Source organism: Terrapene carolina, unplaced genomic scaffold, assembly GCF_002925995.2.
Source record: "Terrapene carolina triunguis isolate 2854851 unplaced genomic scaffold, T_m_triunguis-2.0 Scaffold706, whole genome shotgun sequence".
Taxonomy (NCBI): Eukaryota; Metazoa; Chordata; order Testudines; family Emydidae; genus Terrapene; species Terrapene triunguis.
The window spans coordinates 3,075,252-3,095,530 of record NW_020665057.1 but is presented as its reverse complement, the minus strand read 5'-3'; the positions used below and the strand labels follow the sequence as shown (position 1 = coordinate 3,095,530).

The 20,279-nt window shown below is 40.9% G+C and overlaps 1 protein-coding gene across 1 annotated transcript in view; it reads right to left on the bottom strand.

The window, feature by feature from the left end:
- ARHGEF38 (Rho guanine nucleotide exchange factor 38) overlaps positions 1-20,279 on the bottom strand; it is a 53,396-nt gene that overhangs the window by 8,510 nt on the left and 24,607 nt on the right. Inside the window, exons 4-11 of the mRNA XM_024206578.1 lie at positions 18,908-19,055; positions 16,291-16,308; positions 11,869-12,068; positions 11,211-11,344; positions 9,249-9,353; positions 8,705-8,827; positions 5,446-5,766; positions 3,413-3,553 (exon numbers count right to left, since the gene is read on the bottom strand). Of these exons, the coding sequence (XP_024062346.1) occupies positions 3,413-3,553; positions 5,446-5,766; positions 8,705-8,827; positions 9,249-9,353; positions 11,211-11,344; positions 11,869-12,068; positions 16,291-16,308; positions 18,908-19,055 (1,190 nt within the window). The remainder of the gene's footprint in view (positions 1-3,412; positions 3,554-5,445; positions 5,767-8,704; positions 8,828-9,248; positions 9,354-11,210; positions 11,345-11,868; positions 12,069-16,290; positions 16,309-18,907; positions 19,056-20,279) is intronic.

The window sequence follows — 20,279 nt, the reverse complement described above, 5'->3', positions numbered from 1 at the left end:
CACCTTGTCTCTCTGTATCAGTGCACTTACAATTCCCATGTAAAATGACTGAAAGTATTTTGAAGTAACCCAAAAATTGGCATAATGTACTGAGGTCATATAATACATTACAAGTCAGGAGCCAAGTCAGGAGCCCTGGACTGTGATATTATATTAAATGACATTGCTATATAAAAGGCAACGTATTAATTATTATTATATTAAGTGGAGCTCCTGCAGTTCTGTACACTTCTAGACTACTCCGTGTGCTAGGTATGTCTGAATTCCATGGTAGATTTTTCAGCTCCTGCTCTAGCTATATAAAACCATCAAACCCACTCACAAAACTTCAACAAAATAAACATTGCAAGATTAATGTATGTGTGAGAATATTTAACAAGTGAAACAACTATAATTTGCATGCTCAGTCTTAGGCTGGGTCTAGACTACAGAGTTAGTGCCTGGGCATAAATGCTTTATGTCGACCTAACTATGTCAGTGTCGACACTACACTACAGCTTTGCTCCTGCTGATGTAAGTGCCCTACTACTCCAACATAGTAACTCCACCTCCACAAGAGGCATAGGGCTAACGTCGGTGTAGTTAGGGCGACGCAGTGTCTGTGTAGACACTGCGTTCCTTACATTGGCTGTTGGCTGTCTTGTCATGTCTCAGCTGAAATTGACAAGAAAGCCAGCTCCCAGCTCCCCAGCTGGGCTGTTGCCAGGTCTCCCCTCCAAGCTGGGCTGCCACCCAGGCTCCCCACTGGGAGCTCTGCTGCCCCCGGAGGTCCCGGTACTCTGGGCGTAGATCTCCCCGCCGGAGAGGAGAATCCCCACATGGCTCCCCTCCCTCCACTCCCAGCTGGTAGTGAGAGTGCGAGAAGCCCCCAGGGACAGCGGGGCTCCCAGTAGGGAGCTGCATGGAGCTGAAAGCCCTGGCTTTTGGCCCTCCATGTTGCCCCTCTTCAGTTGGTGGAAGCGCTCCCGTTGACGACACACCCCACCGAAGAAGAAGGGTAGTGTGGACATCAGCCACCACAGTAACTACTGCAATGGCTGTAAGTTGACCTAACATAGGTCGATTTAAGATTTTGGTCATAGGCGCTGACTCCATGGGTGCTCCGGGGCTGGAGCACCCACAGTGAAAAAATGGTGGGTGCTGAGCACCCACCAGCAGCTCTCCATTAGCTCCCCCCACATCCTCTAGTGCAGAGGTGGCAAACTATGGCCCAGGGGCTGCATCTGGCCCTCAGACATTTTTATCTGGCCCTCGAGCTCCTTCCCGGGAGCGGGGTCCTGGGCTTGCCCCGCTCCACGTGTGCCATGGCTCTGCGCGGCTCCCAGAAGCAGCAGCATGTCCCCCCTCCAGCTCCTACACATAGGGCAGACAGGGGGCTCTGCACACTGCTCCCGCCCCAAGCACTGCCCCCACAGCTCCCATTGGCTGGCAATCACGGCCAATGGGAGCTGCAGGGGCGGCACCTGCGGACAGGGCAGCATGTGGTGCCTTCTGGCTGCCCTATGCGTAGGAGTTGGAGGGAGGACATGCTGCTGCTTCTGGGAGCTGCTTGAGGTAAGCGCCACCCGGAACCTGCACCCCTGATGCGCTCCAGGGCCCCAAGCCCTTGCCCCAGCCCTGATCCCCCTCCTGCCCTCCGAACCCCTTAGTCCCACCCTCCTGCACCCCAGAGCCTGCACCCCCAGCCAGAGCCCTTACCCCCCACACCCACACCCCAACCCCCTGCCCCAGCCCAGAACCTCCTCCCACACCCTGAACTCCTCATTTCTGGCCCCACCGCAGAGCCCGCACCCCCAGCCGGAGCCCTCAGCCCATCCCGCACCCCAACCTCCAATTTCGTGAGCATTCACCCCTGGCACATTGAGAAGTTGGAGCCTGTGATTGTGGTGTAGACATACTCTTTGTGGCGTTGCACTCCATATGTTTTATGGAAATATGCTTATAAGTGTGAATATGATGTAACTGGAATATGCTTTATGCAAAAGGTCTCTTGTAAGGTATCATTACAAAGCTTATAATATACTGAGTGTGTTCATCCTATTTGTATGCATGTATCATTCTTGTATCTGACGCTAGAAATATAAAGTATAACTCTAAGGTCCTATTGTAACTATGCAAAGTGTGGGTCATTAATGGTGGTTTAGAATCTTGATGGCTCCCATTGACTAGGACAATTGGTTGTAGATGGTTTATTTACGTGAAAGCCTTCCTTTGGACATGTGGGTCAGCCCATGGGTAATGAAGAATGAGGTCTTACAGTGACATGTGACCATGTCACATGATACTGGAATCCATCTTAAATCTGGTGCTTTTCCATTTAGAAGTAGGGGTGGGGACCCAGAGAGACAAAAGATTCCCGCCTTGTGCCAAAGCTATAAAAGGGGTTGGAACAGAAAAAAGGGGGCTGCCAGTCATGAGAAAACCCGTAGTTACCACCTGAGCTGCAACTAACAAGGACTGTACCGGGAAAAGGATTGGGCCCAGATTAGGAAGGAGTCTAGTCTGTGAAAGAAGCTTATTGGAACATCTCTGAGGGTGAGATTTTACCTGTAAACAGTTTCTTAATGTATTAGGCTTAGACTTGCATGTTTTTGCTTTATTTTGCTTAGTGACTTACTTTGTTCTGTCTGTTATTACTTGAAACCACTTAAACCCTACCTTTTGTACTTAATAAAATCACTTTTGTTTATTAGTAAACCCAGAGTAAGTGATTAATACCTGGAGGAGCAAACAGCTGTGCATATCTCTCTATCAGAGAGGCGGACAATTTATGAGTTTACCCTGTATAAGCTTTATACAGAGTAAAACAGATTTATTTGGGGTTTGGATCCCATTGGGAACTGGGTGTCTGGGTGCTGTCAATAGGTGACCTGCTGAGCAGTTTTTTGTTAAAGTCTTCAGCTTTGGGGGCGTGGACCAGACCTGGGTCCGTGTTGCAGCAGGCTAGCATGTCTGGCTCAGGTTCTGGAGTCCCAAGCTGGCAGGGAAAACGGGCTCAGAGGTAAATCCAGATTATCCGGTGACAGTTCACAAGGGGATCTCTGTGACTGAACCTGTCACACCCTTAGGGTTAGCTCATAGCTTGATACATAGCTAAGGGCTATGGGATGATCAGGAAAAGTCTCAAGGTGATTACGTGACAAAAAGCAAAGGTAATGAAAAGACAATAGAAAATCACCAACGAGTAACTGGTCACTGTAGCACTCTCATCCCAGGAATGGAGGTTTAAACTCAGGCCCCAAAAGCCAGGGACCAAGCTTGGATCCCCATTTAGGAGGTCAGACTAGATCATCTGGTGGTCCCTTCTGGCCCTAAACTCTGTGTGGCAAATCAATGCCTAGGCCCCAGGAGAATCAAAATATGATGCATTTGACACATGTTAAATTTTCACTGACAGAGGCATGTTACTCACCTGAGTAGGAGCAGGTTTCTTCTTTTCAAAGCTCAGTTTTCTCTCAATAAATGTTGCACTGCTGTTTTCTTTTACAAAATTTAGATTGTGAAACCCTTCCAACACCTGAGTTTGTACTTCACAGATACTTGAAGAAGACAGCTGCAAATAGGAAGATTAGATCTCATGTACATTACATAGGATAGGGAGGTAAGGAACAGTAGCTCTAATCTAGTGGATCAAGCACTAGGACTCATGAAATCTGAGTTGTTATTATTATGGTTTCTGGTAGTGCCCACAAGGAGCTAGGCATCAGGCAGATATAAAAGAAGGCATGATCTTAAAATCATTGCTGTTTAGGGCTTGTCTATACACAGAAGTGCTACCAGTTTACTTTCAATACGTTTAAAAACCAGTATCTATTTAACTCGATACGATTTAAACTGGTCATGTCAGTTTAACTTGCCCCTGTGGTGTTGGATCTGTGAGTTTGGCTCAGGCCCATCCCTAATTTTAAACATGATGTAAACAGGAGAGCTTAAAAGTGACACTGGGAAAATCCCCACTGAAAACAATGCCTGGTATAAGCAGCTTTCCCAAAAACATAAAGCCCTCTTTAATAATATAGGGCTTGTCTACAGGAGGAAGTTGCTCAAGGATAGCTTAAAGTGTGAATTTATACTGATGTATTTAACCTGGTGTGGAAGGCTTATTTTGGTTTAATTAAATCTGTTTTCTAATTGATTTAAGCTAAATGGAATAAGCCACTCTTCTAATGAAATAAGTGTGTCCACACTGTCTTTTGCACTGGTTTGTTATATCAATGTAAAAGTTAATTCAAGTTATACTGGTGAAAATTCCTCATGTAGAAAATTCCTCACTTTCCCCTTAAACTGCAAAGCTCTGTGTTGAACCCTTGCATGGATTCTCACTTCTAACTTGACAGGGGCTGGGAAATAGCCTGATCCTCCCCTGGAGGGAGTGCAGTGCAGCACCCAAAGGTAACCTCTATGGCTTACTAAGGAGTGGTGTGGAATCTTGTCCAGATGTCAGCCAGGAGAACATGGCTTCTTCAGAGTGTGGGGGGTTGGAACTGTGGGGACACCCTTCGAACTCTCTTAGGCCTGGTCTATACTGGGGGGGATCGATCTAAATTACGCAACTTCAGCTATGTGAATAACGTAGCTGAAGTCCACGTACTTAGATTGACTTAACGTGGTGTCTTCACTGCGGTGAGTCGACTGCTGCCGCTCCCCCGTGAACTCCGCCTGCGCCTCTCGCCAAGCTGGAGTACAAGAGTCGACGGGAGAGCGCTCGGGGATTGATTTATCGTGTCTAGACTAGAGGCAATAAATCGATCCCTGCTGGATCGATCACTGCCCGCTGATCCGGCCGGTAGTGAAGACATACCCTGAGTCAAGGAGAGGACTTATTTCCTCTGGGGGGGAAAATACAACAAAACTCTAGCATTGTTTGATATTCACCCTAACTCAGTCATTATATTTAGATGAAGTGTTGGATCCATATCTTAGAGTTATGATTAATGCTGTGTGTGAATAGAATGTTATGCAAACCAATACACTTCCATGCAGCTCAGGCAGGCACTGTCTAAATATACCTCAAAATATTTAAAGTGTTGATATTGTAGCCAAACCAGAAAGCTGTTCCTTACTCCGAAGGAGGTGTCTGCAGTAGGCTTTTGTGACAACAGCATTGTCCTACCATTGCTAACACGCCACGGCTCCACCAGTATTAGTGGTGGGAGCACATGTGTAGAAGGGATTCCAGTGGCTGCTGGCATTCTTCCTAGTGGGTTATCTAACATTGCTCACGGCAGCGGTAAATAATACAGGGGTTAAAATGCTAGCAACTGCTGACTCCTACCATTGCTACTACTGGAGGAACAGCAACAACAAAAAAGCTCAAAGCAGACAAGGGTGAAGGACATGAAATGTGAAAAAAATATCCGCTGTGATCACCAGAACAGACAGTGGGTTTTTAAGTACCTCTGGCCAAATATCATACATACACATGCACACAGACAGTCTGCTCACCGGAACGGGCACCACAATGGTCGAATATGACTGAAATGCTGAGGACATCATGTCCCTGAGGAGAGTGATGAAGCAATGCAGACAGTTCATCACAATCTTCTTAGCTGTCCTGTTGAACACCTGAAGTTCCTCCACGAGCTGTGCATTGAGAGCCTCATAGTCCTTCTTTGCCAGATTCAGTTCATCTCCTGCTGACCTTTCAAGGTAGCCATTGTAATCCAGCAACTTGTCATAACGCTTCTGGATCAGCTTCTGGGGGCCTGGAAACAAGGTTTGTAGAGCTGAGAGTGGGGTCAAAACCAGTTTTTCCAATTGATCCACCTGGGAAGGGGAAAACAAAGCAAAAAATCAGTCCAACAAATAATACTTCATTCTCCCATTTGTAGCACTTACAATTATGTTCTAAAGTTAAAAACAAAGCAAAAATAATAATACTGTATTCACCCATTTGTACCACTCACATGGCTTTCCGACAGTAACTAATTAAGCCCGACAGCACCCCTATCAGACAGCCTAGTAACAATTCTAACTGCACAGGGCTTTATTATTATCCTCATGGGGAAACTGAGGCACAGACAAGTTAAATGGACACACAAAGGATGAGTGTTAGAGCTGGGATCGGAAAGCAGGAATGCCTGCCTCCAGTCCCCTGTGCTAGCCACAGTATTAATATTGTGAAGCTTCACTGGGACCGGGACCTTTAAACTGGGAAGGACCATCCGAGGCATGAGGCAGTGCAATCTCAATTAAATGGCAGTCTTTCCCACTGAATAAAATAAAGGAACAACCACTTTCCTGAGGATAGGTCTAATATCCTGATGATGCAGTATAAATGTCTACACAGACAGATAGAAAGATTTGAGTTGATTAAAATGTGGTATGCTTTCTTGTAAGGTTTCCTTTAGTTTACTGAAAGTGAGTCATAAATTCACAGTACTGGTGGCTAAATAAAATATATATATATTTTTAAAAAACCATGCCTATGGGTATCTGGATTGCTCAAGAGATTAATATCAGGCTTAAAGATTGTTTCACCTATAGGTCATTGGTTCACATCCAACACAGACTGCTAGTGACTGATACTCATTACCATCTAGATTCTAAAGGCTGCTGGATAGTCTTGAGAAATTAATTGCTAGACTCAGTCCACTAACAAGAAAGAAGGCTCCTGCATAACAAAAACCACTGCTGCAAAAGGCTGTATGTCCATCATCCCCAGGAGTGGTCCCTCAAGGTGAGGACTGATGTACAGTGGTAGTTTCACATTGGTACTGCCTTTGATATATAATTGTTCTGTGGAGAAAGCTTTCCATTTTCATGTGAAAAGCTGGCACCTATGACAAATACTTAGGTAAACAATTTTTCAGCACCTTAATCAGTTGTTTATTGGAACTGTTGGTTCTGGAGCACAGGAAAGGAGAGGCTATTCTTGATTTGTCCCTAACTAAGAGGGCTAGGGAGATGATTCAGTAGTGACAAATGCAAGGTAATGCACATGGAAAGAAATAATTTAAATTATTCATCTCCATAGCTGGGTTCTCAACTATAAGTACTCAAGAAAAAAACATGAAACAGCACAATAAAAATCTGTGCTCCTGGTGAAATGGTGGTCAAAAGTGCAAACAAAGTGTTAGGATGTATAACGAATTGGATTGAAAATATTGTAATTCCAGAGTATACGTCAGTGATATGCCCTTGCTTGGTTTACTGCATTCAGTTCTGGTCAGACTACCTCAAAAATAGATATAACAGTAATAGAAGTGGTTCAGGCAACAAAAATGATTACAGGCATAGAAAAACTTCCATATAAGGAGACATTGAAAAGGCTAGGACTGTTTAGTTCTCAAAGGAGATGAATAAAAGGGAACATGATTCAGGTATACAAAATAATGAATGGGATAAAGAAGGTAAATCAGGCACTTCTATTTACCTACTGTCACAATACAAAAGCACAGGGCTATTTAAACTGAAAGGCAGCAGTTTCAAACTCATAAAAGGAAATACCCTTTTACCTAATGCATAATTAATCCCTGGAACATATTGCTCTAGATATCCTTGTTGCCAAACTCCTACTAGGATTAAAAGAAGGAAAATATATCTGTATGGATATTGTAAACATTTACAGTTATAGTAGATAGGATAATAAAAATTTTGAAGGGATATAAACGTTCATGCTTCAGGTCATGAGCCCAACTTCTAACCTACAGAGGTTAAGCAGAAACTTCCCCTATGCATAGGTTATGCCATAATTATCCACTAAGGAGATTCCTGTGCCTTCTTCTGAAACATCTCATACCCGCCACTATTACAAAACCTACTGCACTCAGTGGACCATTGTGATGGGCCAGAATGGCGATTCCTGTGTTCCTTTCTTCACTATATTCATTTTATTTGTTTTTTAAAATATACTTTTAAATGATGCAATTATTTTAAATGGTGGAATTAGAAAGGAAGTAGAATTGCAGTTACAGAGCCCATTTTGGTGGTTTGGTTTTGGAATGGAACAGCTTATCTTTTAGTAAAAAAATATAACTAGTAGTCCTTTCATTGGTTGGGATTGAGTGATCTGTCACTGAGAGTATTTGCTGTTAGTACAGGGACTCCATTTTGAGTTAGGTGGAGGGAAACTGGTGGGCTGGAGTTTAGGAGGTGTAAGAGTAAGGAGATATAAAATTTGCCCCTTGCTTGAAAATGTTAGTTTAGCTTGAGAGCCTGGTTCAGGCAGAAGTTTTCCCTACCTTGAAAGATGTACTCCAGCCTGAAGCTTAGCTTGTACTGCCAATCCCAGGAGTTCAAAAATCACAAGTCAGACCCCAAAAATCATGAGATTTAAAAATTATATATATTGGGTTATTTGTTATTTGCCTTTAAACGTTAGAGCTCATGTTTTCAATCTTTTTTCTCTGCAACCACCAGAGATAGAAAAGAAAAGCTGCGATTCCCACATATTCATATGATTCCAGGACCTGGGGCTTTAAGTAAACACCAGATATCATAAGACTAATGATAAAATTGTGTGAGTTGGCAACACTGCTAGTTTAAGCAGAGGCCTGATCCAGCTTACATTGTACTTAAACTGACACGAATTTTTGTAACGTATCTTGTTTCCTACAGAAACGTAAGTGAAAAGTTATATTTTTCTCAGTATTTTTAATGGAGACCTACTTATTTCTGCTCTTTTCCCTTCATATTTGTATGTATGACCCACAGCTCATACATGCTGATAGCTGTGTGATATTGGCATGTTTCATGAACTTACAAAGCCTTCACAGGGGTTTCCAATGTTATTCAGCATTTTTGAACAGCCATTGTCTTCATCATCTTTGTGGTGTAAAATACCTTGTAGTTCAGTTATATTCTGTGCAGCTAGAAGCATGGAATCCTAGAAAGGAATACGGTGGGAAAATTAAAATAGATTGATAATTTGCTGTAATACAGTATACTTGTTCATGCAAACCCTGCAATAATATTCATCTCTTTGGTTATCTATTCCATCCCTTACCAGTGCAAGATTGTATCCTATGATATATTATCCTGTGTTTTATCCAGTTTTATTGTACATTTCTCAAGGAACAGGGTTATCTCCATTCAATTTAGCAGATTATTCCACACCATTAGGGCTTACTCAGAAAATGTGAAATTCACCTTTGTTCATTTCTGCTGCAGTTTGGGTTGTATGCATATGTACAGGGCCATTTAGGATTTGGTATTATATGACACTGTGAAAAGTGTGTATTAAACTATTCACATATATGTTTTATGTGTGCATAGCTCATAGAGGTGTGGGTGTGTGATATACCCACCTGTAGATGTTGTAGGGAGAATGAAATATTCTTCACGCAAAATTTCACAGTCTTTTCTAAACTTCTAAATAGCTTTTCCTCCTTATTAAAGGTCTGGTCTTTTACCTGAAATAGATGTTTACATGATGGTTAGGGCAGCAGTGAACTAATGAAAGGAATGGCCAGAGGTCTGCTAGAAAAATCTAAAGAAAAGCCCATGAATTCCTCTCTGTGAAGCTGGATTACTGTACTGAAGTAACTCTTCCAAACCCACCTACAATTATCAGGTCTAAAGAGAGGAAAAAACAAGGATACTGGAATGTGTCTGATAAAGATTTTGAGTTTTGCAGAGCATTAAGGTAGCATGAAGTTATTTAATTGTAGGCACATCTATGTTTATCAATGAACTTTTTTATGTTTACACAATTTGGGCAAGAAATGATAGGTAACAACGTAAGTCTTTTCACATCATAGCAGTGCTTCCTCCAGTGCTCCCTAATGCAGATGTGGGCAACTACTGCCTGTGCAGAAATTTTGTTGCTATTATTTCTGTAGCACTGTACGGCCCTGTACATGTTATAGTCCCATTATCTCTAAAGGGGTTGTTTTTCTTTATGGTATATAAAGAAAGCCTGAATTTTTTTTTTTTTAATTCTTCCTTTCTGCTTGCTTTTTACCTTAGAAATATGAGAAATGTCAAGTCTAGTCTTCACTGCTTTCACTGTCAGAGTCATTGAAAGACTCAGAGATGTGCATCATGAGCTTTCTCAGCTTCCAATTATAGGAGAGGGAATGCTGAATCTTTAACAAAGGCATCTTTTTTCCAAAGTGATTCTCAAGTTTTTAGAATTCAAAAAGTATTAACAAAAACAAATAGTAAATAGTTCTAACAGACTGAATAAAAATCATTTCCCCTCTCAGTCAGATGCCACTGTATCTCAGATATCATAATCCTATTAATCCCCCAGTCTGCCATGGAGCCTTCTAGGAAAAACAGAAGTAAATCTGAATTTCTAATGTTAAAAAAAAAAATTGGGAACGGGGAGGTGCAGGGAGTGGGGAGAGAGAAACATCTCCTCAAAAAGAAACAGAAAAAAAGCACAAGGCTGCAGGTAACCTTTCAAAGGGCAAATGTTCTTGGATAAGCTCATAGTAAAGTATACAGGGTAAAATGTTCAAAAGCAACTCACTCATTTAGGAGGTTAAGTCCCATTGACTTTCATTGAGACACAATGTCCGAAGCACCTAAGATACTTTTGAAAATGGGGCTTGAGTGAAAAATTAAAACACTTCTTTATATTTTCATTGCCCTAATTAAATTATTTATTGGGATAACATTTTCAAAGGCACCTAAGTCACTTAGGAGCCTAAGTCTCAGTCTTAGCCTCAGGGACTTAGCCTCCCAAATGGCTTAGGTGCTTTTGAAATTTTTTTCCCAATAAACCAATAATTATTTAATTAGGGCAATGGAACAATAAAGTAGTGTTTTAATTCTTTGCGTTCAACACACTGCAGCAGATTTATTTTAAAAAATTTGTAGTCATCTAATCATTTTGACAGTCAAAGGTTCTTATGCATGTAGGGAAAAACTCATTGCCCATACTAATCAGCATATAAGTCTTGTTTGATGATCCTGGTGTACTAGGATCTGAATGATGCTGAATAAAATGCACAGAAAATGCCCTCTGTAGCTATCCTACACCTACAACATCTTCTACCAACCCATCTATTGAGCGTTGACTTGCATATTCATTTTGTTGAGAATTGCTGACCAGTACCTCTTTGCTGCAGTTCAGAGATTTGTAGAAAAGGCTAGATCCAAAAGAAAAGATGGAGGACACATTGAAAGGTTTTCCTTTCAATCTAGGGTCATAATATCTTTTCATCTTTGATGTGACACACGGAAAATTACATGATAAATACCGTAAAACAAGTAACATTATGAAGTCCTCAATGCAAATTTGCAAATGGCTGACTAAGTACCTGAGGCTCTCCCCCCGTCAGAATTTTCAGATGGCTAGTAACCCTCTTGGATTTCTTGCTAATGGAGTGAATATTCAGTCTGGAAAACTTCTCTTTAAGAGATTCTTCTTCATCATTCTTCTTATACTTCAACACTGCAGACAGAGAATTTCACAACACTAATAATCTGTATTCATAGGCTCTAACACAGCTCTGCACTCTAATATAAGACCATTTGAGACAAGAGACTTTGATATCCCTTGCTGTAATCGTTTGTGAAAATGCTGGAAAGAGGTAGTAAAGTTAAGGCTTAAATATGGCAGGTCTTTACATTTTTTTTATTATTTATTAATTATTATTAATGTTTGCAGGAGCATCACTGACATTAGTATAATGTATTATATGCAATACTGAACTATCTTCATTTTCACATTTTTGAAGTTTACATCCCTAGTGATCCAACCTGGATGTTTGTTTCTAAATTTGAGACTACAATGCAGTCTATACACCAGTTATGTATCTCAAAACCCAGCAGGTTTTGTAGCCCAGATAAAGCCAGAAAACAATATCCTTGGTAACATAATTGGAGCTGAAACCATCTCCCATAATCACCAGCCAAAAGCTACAATGTATGAATACAATTAATAGGAGAAAGGAATATACCATCTCTGTTCCCTACCTAAGTCTTTCCTTCTTTTAAGTTCATTGATGTTCACATTAATGTCTTTCACAGCAGCAAAGGCATCTTGCAGTGCCTTGTGGTCAGGGTGGGAAGCAGGAGTCGAATTCAAGAGCTCGCACAGTAACAAAGGGTATTTCATCACACGCTGTATTGGTTTGATCATCAGGGATCCCATGTCCATTAAATTCGGTTTTCCTCTATTATTTATACAAACAAACAGAACTGTCATGCAAAATGGCAACCCCCTGAAGAAAAAAATGCATTAGTCCTATCTAGTCAGTGAAGTTATTACCTTTTAAAATCTACAGTTGAGTTTTTAATTACTGAAGATGTCAAAACTGGGGCCTTGTTTTGCATTCAGTTACACAGGTGCAATTCCCATTTAAATAGAACAATTAGGAAACACATTTAGTGGGGAGTCTGGGTTGGGGTAAATTGAAAACTTTTTCTGGCTCCCTCAGTATGAAAGTTACACCAGCTTAGACTTTCTTAGACTCACATCTACTTACTAACATATAATTTCTACATGACCTCTGAATTTGGCCCACTGAGGCTAAAGGAGTCTGTATGGTACACTTTACACACCAAGCCTGGGAGAGAGGGATGCAGTAGGAAAAATAACTAACAAAAAGAATGTATTAAAGTATGCGTATTACACCTCATTTAGGCACCTCAGTGTGAAAGTAACATCAGCTCAAAGTTCCTTATTTACACCCACTAACTGTTGTGTACCTTACATCACTGAGCTTGCCTCTGTAACCACAGTCCTTTGTTATGCTTTCTGCTACAGAAGTGACCGGGTCGATACTAGTAGCCTTGGTTGCCGATTGGTGGATTACAGCTAGCGATGGGCGAATTTGAAAAGGATTCAAAATTTGGTCTGGATTCTCCAGTTTGGATGTTTACCCCAAGCTTATCCAAGCCATCTGGATCTCTTGACCCCACTCCTATCATGCTGTGACTCCCTCCTTTCCCACACAATCCATCCCCACCAAGTCATCCCCACCAAGTGGCAAACATTCTAAAGCCCTGCTCCCACCTCTTTCTGCAGGTTCTTTTATGGAAAGGTATTGGGGTAATTTGCTTCCTCTGCAGCACGTGGGTAAAAAGGGCCTGTTTGCCTCTTCACTCATGACAGTGACAGTGTTTCCAGAGAGAAAGAGAAGGAAAGAAATTTCTGGACACACTGGGAAACTCTGCTACAACCCCATGTTGGTAGCAATCATGTATAAACTGCTGGGGACCTTCTTGTAGGTCTGCACTTTAAAGGAGGAAGGGAGCTATTGATAATAGTGTGAAGAAGACAGGAGCCCTGACTGTAATGCAGCTTGTCATGACAGAAACACAGAGCAGTGCTTCCATTACATTCTAAAGAAAGAATTTCTGGAAGGAAAAAAGTTCTGAGATTAACTATGTGAGATTTAATGAGAGGTGAGCCAGAATGTCTGAGCATGGGGAGGGACCGGGTTAATGGAAAATAAAAGGAACATAGAGGGAATACCCACTGAATATTGCAAACTGTCAACTTTTGTTGTGTTCAGCCATAAACCCAGCTGATGAAAAAGAAAGAAAGAAAGAAAGAAAGAAAGAAAGAAAGAAAGAAAGAAAGAAAGAACTTTGGCTTCCACTTATAAAAATATACTGGAGCACTGTTGACTAATTAAGTCATGATTTGGATGCTTTGGAGAAGAGGCATCTGCATATTTAAGCCATCTCTCATGCGCAGGCACTCAGTATAAAAAGTCCTGCATGAAAAAAGGAGTTTTAACAGTAAATGCTTTTTAAAGCCTCTTGATGTCCCCAAACCTTTTCATCATTTCTCTTTTCTCTTCCTCCTCCCCATCTATCCTGCATCAAATATAAAGCTGTTTTCCCTTCTTTTAGCTTCTGGCAGCAGGAATAAAAATAATCTTAAATTGTTATTGTTTTCCCTGAAAAGCCCCATGAATGCAAATCTTTTAAAAGCTGCCTCATGAATCGAAATCTTCAAGTGTCTTCTCTCCATACAGTTGCACTTTGGACAGCCGCCCAAGTGATAAACAGCCCTCTGTTCACATATCTGCATGACACAGTCTAGCAATATGGTTTGAAAGATAGTAGGTTTGTTGTGAGATGATGACTTCCTGCGGCACAAAATGCCATGAAGTTCAACTCATCTAATTCTACTCAGTAAGATTATTTTACGATAACCACTCTCCCTAGATTAGTCCTGTTTCTAATACACCCCTTTAGAATACACTGCAGCCAATCAGAACACTGCATTGCCACACAATTTAAACAGATGTGTAACGACTTGTGACATCTTTTGTGCAGAAAATTAAGCTGATAATTCATTTGTAATGCCACTGCAGCCACCCCGTCTTATCCTGAATTTAGCAAGTAGTTTAGTGCCATAAGTAGCTGCAGTAATCTCATTGCAAATCATTGCTGTTGCTTTGCAGTCATGTAAACACAGCTGGTTTAACTGCATCAGGTTCCACTGCACACCCCTCTGCACTGCATGCAACAAAATAAAGTCACAGATGGGTGGGGCTATGGATACATAGGTCTAAATAGTCATGGTGGCAAACTAGGAAAAAATATACTATTCAATGTTAAGTCTGGCATGCTCTCTTTATGAAATATATAATTCCATTGTGGAACACACTAGCAGAAAACGTGTTAAGGTGGCGTTGGGGTCACATTAAGTTATTGCTGTGTGTGTTTGTCATAACTTGTAATGTTACTTAAACATTATTATTTTTGTGTGTGCAAATTCACTGTTTCACAAAATCTACAGGGCAAATAAATCACTATGGCTCATATTCTGCTGTCACTTACACCTATGTGAACTCAATGAGGTTGCACAGGTATAAATAAGCACAGAATTTGGTTATATTTGATTGTCCAGCTGGAGTAACCCATCCAACTGATGGCTAAGTGTAGCATGCTTTAACACTGAAGACGATGTTTTCCCGTTTATACTACAGTGAAAAGCAATCTGTAGCCTCACAGTTCCAGTGACCTCAGAGATGCTTGGGGTAAACACCAGTGTAAATCAGGATAGACCAGTTGTGTAGAGCAGGAATGGAAGAAGAAGCAATGGATCCCATTGAAGCAATTCTTTTTATAGGCTCACAGATTTTAAGGCCAGAAGGGACCATCATGATCATCTAGTCTGATCTCCTGCACATTGCAGGCCACAGAACCTCCTTCAAATTGCTACAAGGTAAGGGCTCAGTGGTGGTTTTTAACCACAATCCTGAGGAAGGGGTGGCATGACACTGCAACACCTCAGGAGAAGGTATTTGCAGTGCACAGACTACAATATTCCTTAGCATTCCTGAGTACATGGACTGTGGTTATGTCTGGTCCTCGCTCAGGAGAATGGCTCCTTGCACCTGTCACAATCACAACCACACAAGGACCAGGCACAATTTGGCATCTAAGAGGTAACTGCTTATGAATCCTTGATTGATTTAAACTCAGTGAGAAACTCACAATTTAGTGTTTCTACTGGACATTCTTTGAGGGATAAAAGTGCATATTAATTTCTGATAGTGCAGTGCAATTCAGTATGGCCAGTTCACACTATAAACACCAACACTCACACTTTCAACTATTTGCTTTTTTTTTTTTTCATGACTGTAGCCTTAACTTAGAATTTCCTGGCTTTCAAGTGTTCCTTCCCCACCCCCATTAAGGTATTTAGCAGAGCAATTTTAGGAGAGCAATATAACCTTACCTCTTCTCTATCAGAATTAATATTTTTGCCTACGATTGTAATTTTTTTTTCAGTTCAAGCACTTTCTTCTCTCACTCCTCTCCCAAGATATCTTCAGATTTGTTCCATTTTGATGGCCCTGGGCTTGTGGGTCTCCCAAAACTACAGTCTAGGAATGTACCCTTCTTTATTGCCTTATTTAAGGCAGGAGAGACAGTCATTAGCTCGGAAAGAATTTTATTCTGAGAAGAGTCTAGAGGGGTTTTGAATCCAGAGCTCAAATCTCTATCACTTGGACCTTGCTGTGCTAGTCTAGGATTTCAAAGAACAGCACTGTTGTTGTTTTTTTTTGAGAAGCATGCTTTAGAATCACAGAAATACATCTGTTCTGAAGGGAGGCGATAAAATAAAGGGCGCTGGAAGGACTGGGAACCCGATTAAGTAGCTTCATAAAGCAGTTTTGAAAGATACTGCAAAGCAGGTGCAATAGTAATTAGAAAACCAGATAGATTAGGAAAAATTAAAAGTCAAAGACTTTATCACAAATGTCTAGGAGAAATCTAATTTCTGTTGCTGCACAGGATTACCTGGTTTACTAAAATGATGCTCTTGTTCTGAACATTTCCATACATGCAATTTTAAACATTTTTAACATCTGGAGATAATTTAGATTTTTTTTTTCTAAAAAACAACAAAAAAGTTGGCATGATACTTACTCTTCCTCATATATCTTTCTGCAAAAGGAGAAAAACAAAACAAGTGTTAGCTTCCTCCTAAGAAAAAATATATACAGACTATGGGTGAAATTCACTAATGTGTTCAGTGACACAAAGCAGTCGTAACTGGCCAGTTGAGCTAGGTACTTCACAAAGCAGCCAGTGGGTACCAGTGAATCTGGCCCCACATCTTCTTGAAAACACAGCCCTTAATGTGTAAGGACTTTAATAAATCAGGCTTTGTTGATAAAACTCAACCATCTCATAGATAGTTTATATGAGAGAGTTGAGGGTACTGTGCTAGCAGTAATTAATGTTTAAGTCCTAGCTACAAAATCACTAATCAATAAAAGAAAGAGTGTAAATTCTTGGGCTATATATATGTCCACTCTATTCTCTTTAAATAGAAATACAATTGTAAAGAATGAAAGATGGACGGTGTATTTCAGTCTTTTTGAATATAAGTTCCCTTGTATTTTTATTGGGATTCCTTTTTTTTTTTTTCAATGAAAATATTTAGTTCCTGAAAGACTCTTTCTGTAGATTAACTCTCAAAAGCCATCAACAGATGTGTAAATACTATGAATGTATACACCAAAAATATGCAGGGATGTGTGCTAATGTTTTGGAAACAAACACACATAGATACATTAACATGGGATATTTTATTAAAGGTATGATTTAACATACAGAAGAAGTTTGGCCATTGGACAGTATGGTATGTTTAGTGAAACAACACATTAGAATCAGAAATTCAGCATCTCTTCATACCTGACTTCTCTGTTGCCCAGTGCTGAGCAATATTCCCTCCCAAAATCATCACCCATTGCCATCTGGCTGCCCAGCACAAAGCCCCCTCAACTACAGCTGACTAACTGAGCATCAGGAAGCTGATATAGTAGTGCTGTAGTGTTCCTGCAGTGATAGCTTTGGGAGAGCTCTCTTTGGTAACCAAGATGCTTCTGGCTAAAAGTAAAGCAGGTGATCACCAGCAACATTTAATGTATACAAAATGAATTCCATAGGCTAAGCTAATGCACAATATCACTACTGGATTATAAGATTCTACAGAATTTACTAATGCTGATATCTCCAAGGTATCACCTACAATTTGGATGGAATTTCTGGCATGTTGGAACTCCTCAGCAATCAGCATGCGGTGTAAGAGACTGGACAAGGATAATTAAATACAGTGTGCCAGCACAGGTGTGCAGAGCACAAACCTCATGACAGTCCTAATATGGAAGTATTTTAATACTGTAGGATACAGCTCAGCTGAGAAGCAGCAGCTCCACCCCTTAATCATTTGGATCCAGTTTCAGTATTTTTTTTAAATTTGGCAATACTTTGCCCAAACAAAAATGTCTTTGTTTTTAAGAAGTGAAATTTTGCAAGAATAACAGTTGTGGGCACCTGAATGTGTTATGCCTCATGGAGGAAAGGAATCTATGCCTTCTTTAGTAGGAACTCTAGTTAATTCCCCCTTTTGAGCCGTACTCTCTACAGGATAGTTACAGATTTAGATGAATACAGCTATACATTTTAATTGAGTACTTTCAACTCTTTTTTTTTACTAACATTTCTGACACTTGCTGAAGTGGATATAAATGTTCTGCTTGTCATCTTTAGTCACTGTAAACAAAACCAAGGGGGGGGGAGCAAAAACCACAATGCAATACACATAGTGATTTTTTCCCATTAGTTCCTGAAAAAAGATTAAGGGTTAACCAGGAAAGAACAGAGTAGAAAAAAAGGCTTCATAGTGATGTACTTTAGAGCCACTTCCAGCTATGAAAAGCTTAACAAGGTCTGAATGGGGGAATCCAGTAATTAGATGCATTATGGTGGTTTCCTCCCACAGAAGCATCCTGCAATGGCCACAATCAGAGATAGGCCATCGGACTAGATGGCAAAATGGAGATGGAAAGAGAATTTGGGGGTTGGGGTTGAGGTGCTCAGATTCACATGGCTGGGTTTAGGATTAAGTCACATTATCCTGTTCCATGCCAACTCTGAATAGAACTTCTCTAAATAACTGGAAATTGAAGCTGTGGAACTGAGCAAATTCACTTGCCATTCAGGCAGTCACAGCATGCCTTAACTGTGAATTCTAACACCCACAACACAAGGTATCTAATAGTGCAGTCACTTCTAATCCCTGTAGCCTGAGAAAGCTGTAGGGAGACAGAAGCACGAGTATGTTGTCTGAGAAAGCAAATAGCTACAATCACATGACATTTTAATTCCAGTGACGTTATTCTGTGCACACACATTTGACGGCATTACAGAAGATAGGGGGGCGTGTGTGACAGGTCTTTGGGGGGCTTGGACAAGGTTCTCTCAACACCTTTTATGATACTGCATTTCTTTGCCAGTCTGGACACTGAAGCTAAGGGAAGAGAAACCTTCCTTGTGCTATTTTTGGCCATCCTAGAGAGAAAGAAATCTAATCATGGCCCCTGGCTTGTCATCTTTTCATGAAAGCAGCATAAGCCAGAGCTCCCAGCAAGCCTCATAAAACTCCGGATTTACAGGGGACCTTTCATCTACATCCATTTAAAATGTTTCCTGCCAGGCAGCTGACTATGAATGGAATCATCATTTGAAAAGATCTTACTTTAAGGACTGTACGCAGTGTTTTAAATGCTGTTTCAGTTCTTCATCCTTTTCATAGGATTCGAGCATGGTGTGCGCATCGTCGTGGTGGTAGCAATAGATTTTATATGTGTCTTCTAGTGGGCCTTTAATCTCCAAGAACACTTCTCCTGTTAAAGAGAAAAACAAAGCATGTCAAGCCAGGCAACAGCATCTCAGAAGGCGTTTTCCACAACATTAGTCATGAGCTAAAAAGGCTGGTTTCCACTTTACTCTCCTTAGAAGCTACCTTGTGTGTGTATGTGCATTATTTACTATATGCCTTTCTCAGTTGCTCATCTTTGTCATAGCTGGGCACCATTATAACAGTTTGAAAAAACAAAAATTCCCTCAGGGAAAGCTATGAAATTCTCTCTTCCTCCCCCACTCCTGCACCCAATCCCCCTCAGTTTACAAGGAAACCAAACTGGGTGGTTTAGCTCTTAAAAGAAGAATGGTGGTGTGTGTGGGCGTCAGGGGGAAGGAACGTAAGCATGCTAATTTTCTTTTTGATGCTTTTTCAGCTGCATATAAACCTAAATGGGTCATAACGGGAATAACGATTCCAGCCTCCCATTAGTCTATTTGTTTTTCTCTTTTCATTTGTTCTGTAGAATACTGAAGCAACAACAGTTGAGGCCCAGGATAGAGTTTTTCTTCACATCACTGAGAACCAAAGAAATACTGTGGACTGGAGTCATTATTATATACCATTTAGGCTTATATGCAACCAAAATGGAAAAGGATAAAGGAACATGCTTACATTCCCTTCCCCGCAGCTCCACACCCTACACCATTCTACCTTTAAGGATTATATTTGGGATTTTCAAATGTGCTTCCATCTCCTATTGAATATAAATTGGATTTGTGTGCCTAACTCCCTCAGCCTGCGCCCCCACCCTAAACCTCCTAGCTTGGTTTCCTTGTTAATAAGAGACAGTAAGCTGGGTACATCTGTTTTCCTGAGTGGTTTTATTTTTTGTTCTTCTAACCCTAAGTAATGGTGCCAGGATCAACAGCAAGATGTACCTTAGAATGCACATAATAAATAATAATTATAATGTGAACTACTGTATTGGGCATTTATAGAAAAATTACACCTGTGTGGCAACCAGTCAGATTCTTCTCCTTTTATAAACAAGAAGGTTCCGTTGGAGTTATAGTAATAATGACTAAAATTAAAAGCAGAATGATACATTAATTGGGATCCATCACACCATTCACAGGTCAAGCACAGAGCTGTCAGGTGCAGTGTACGTGTTGCCTTTCAGCCTGACCGTTGCATTCCGTCTCATAATACATTGTATGAACCACTCTGGCTTGAAGTGAAAAGTGATTCCGTTTCCACAGTAACA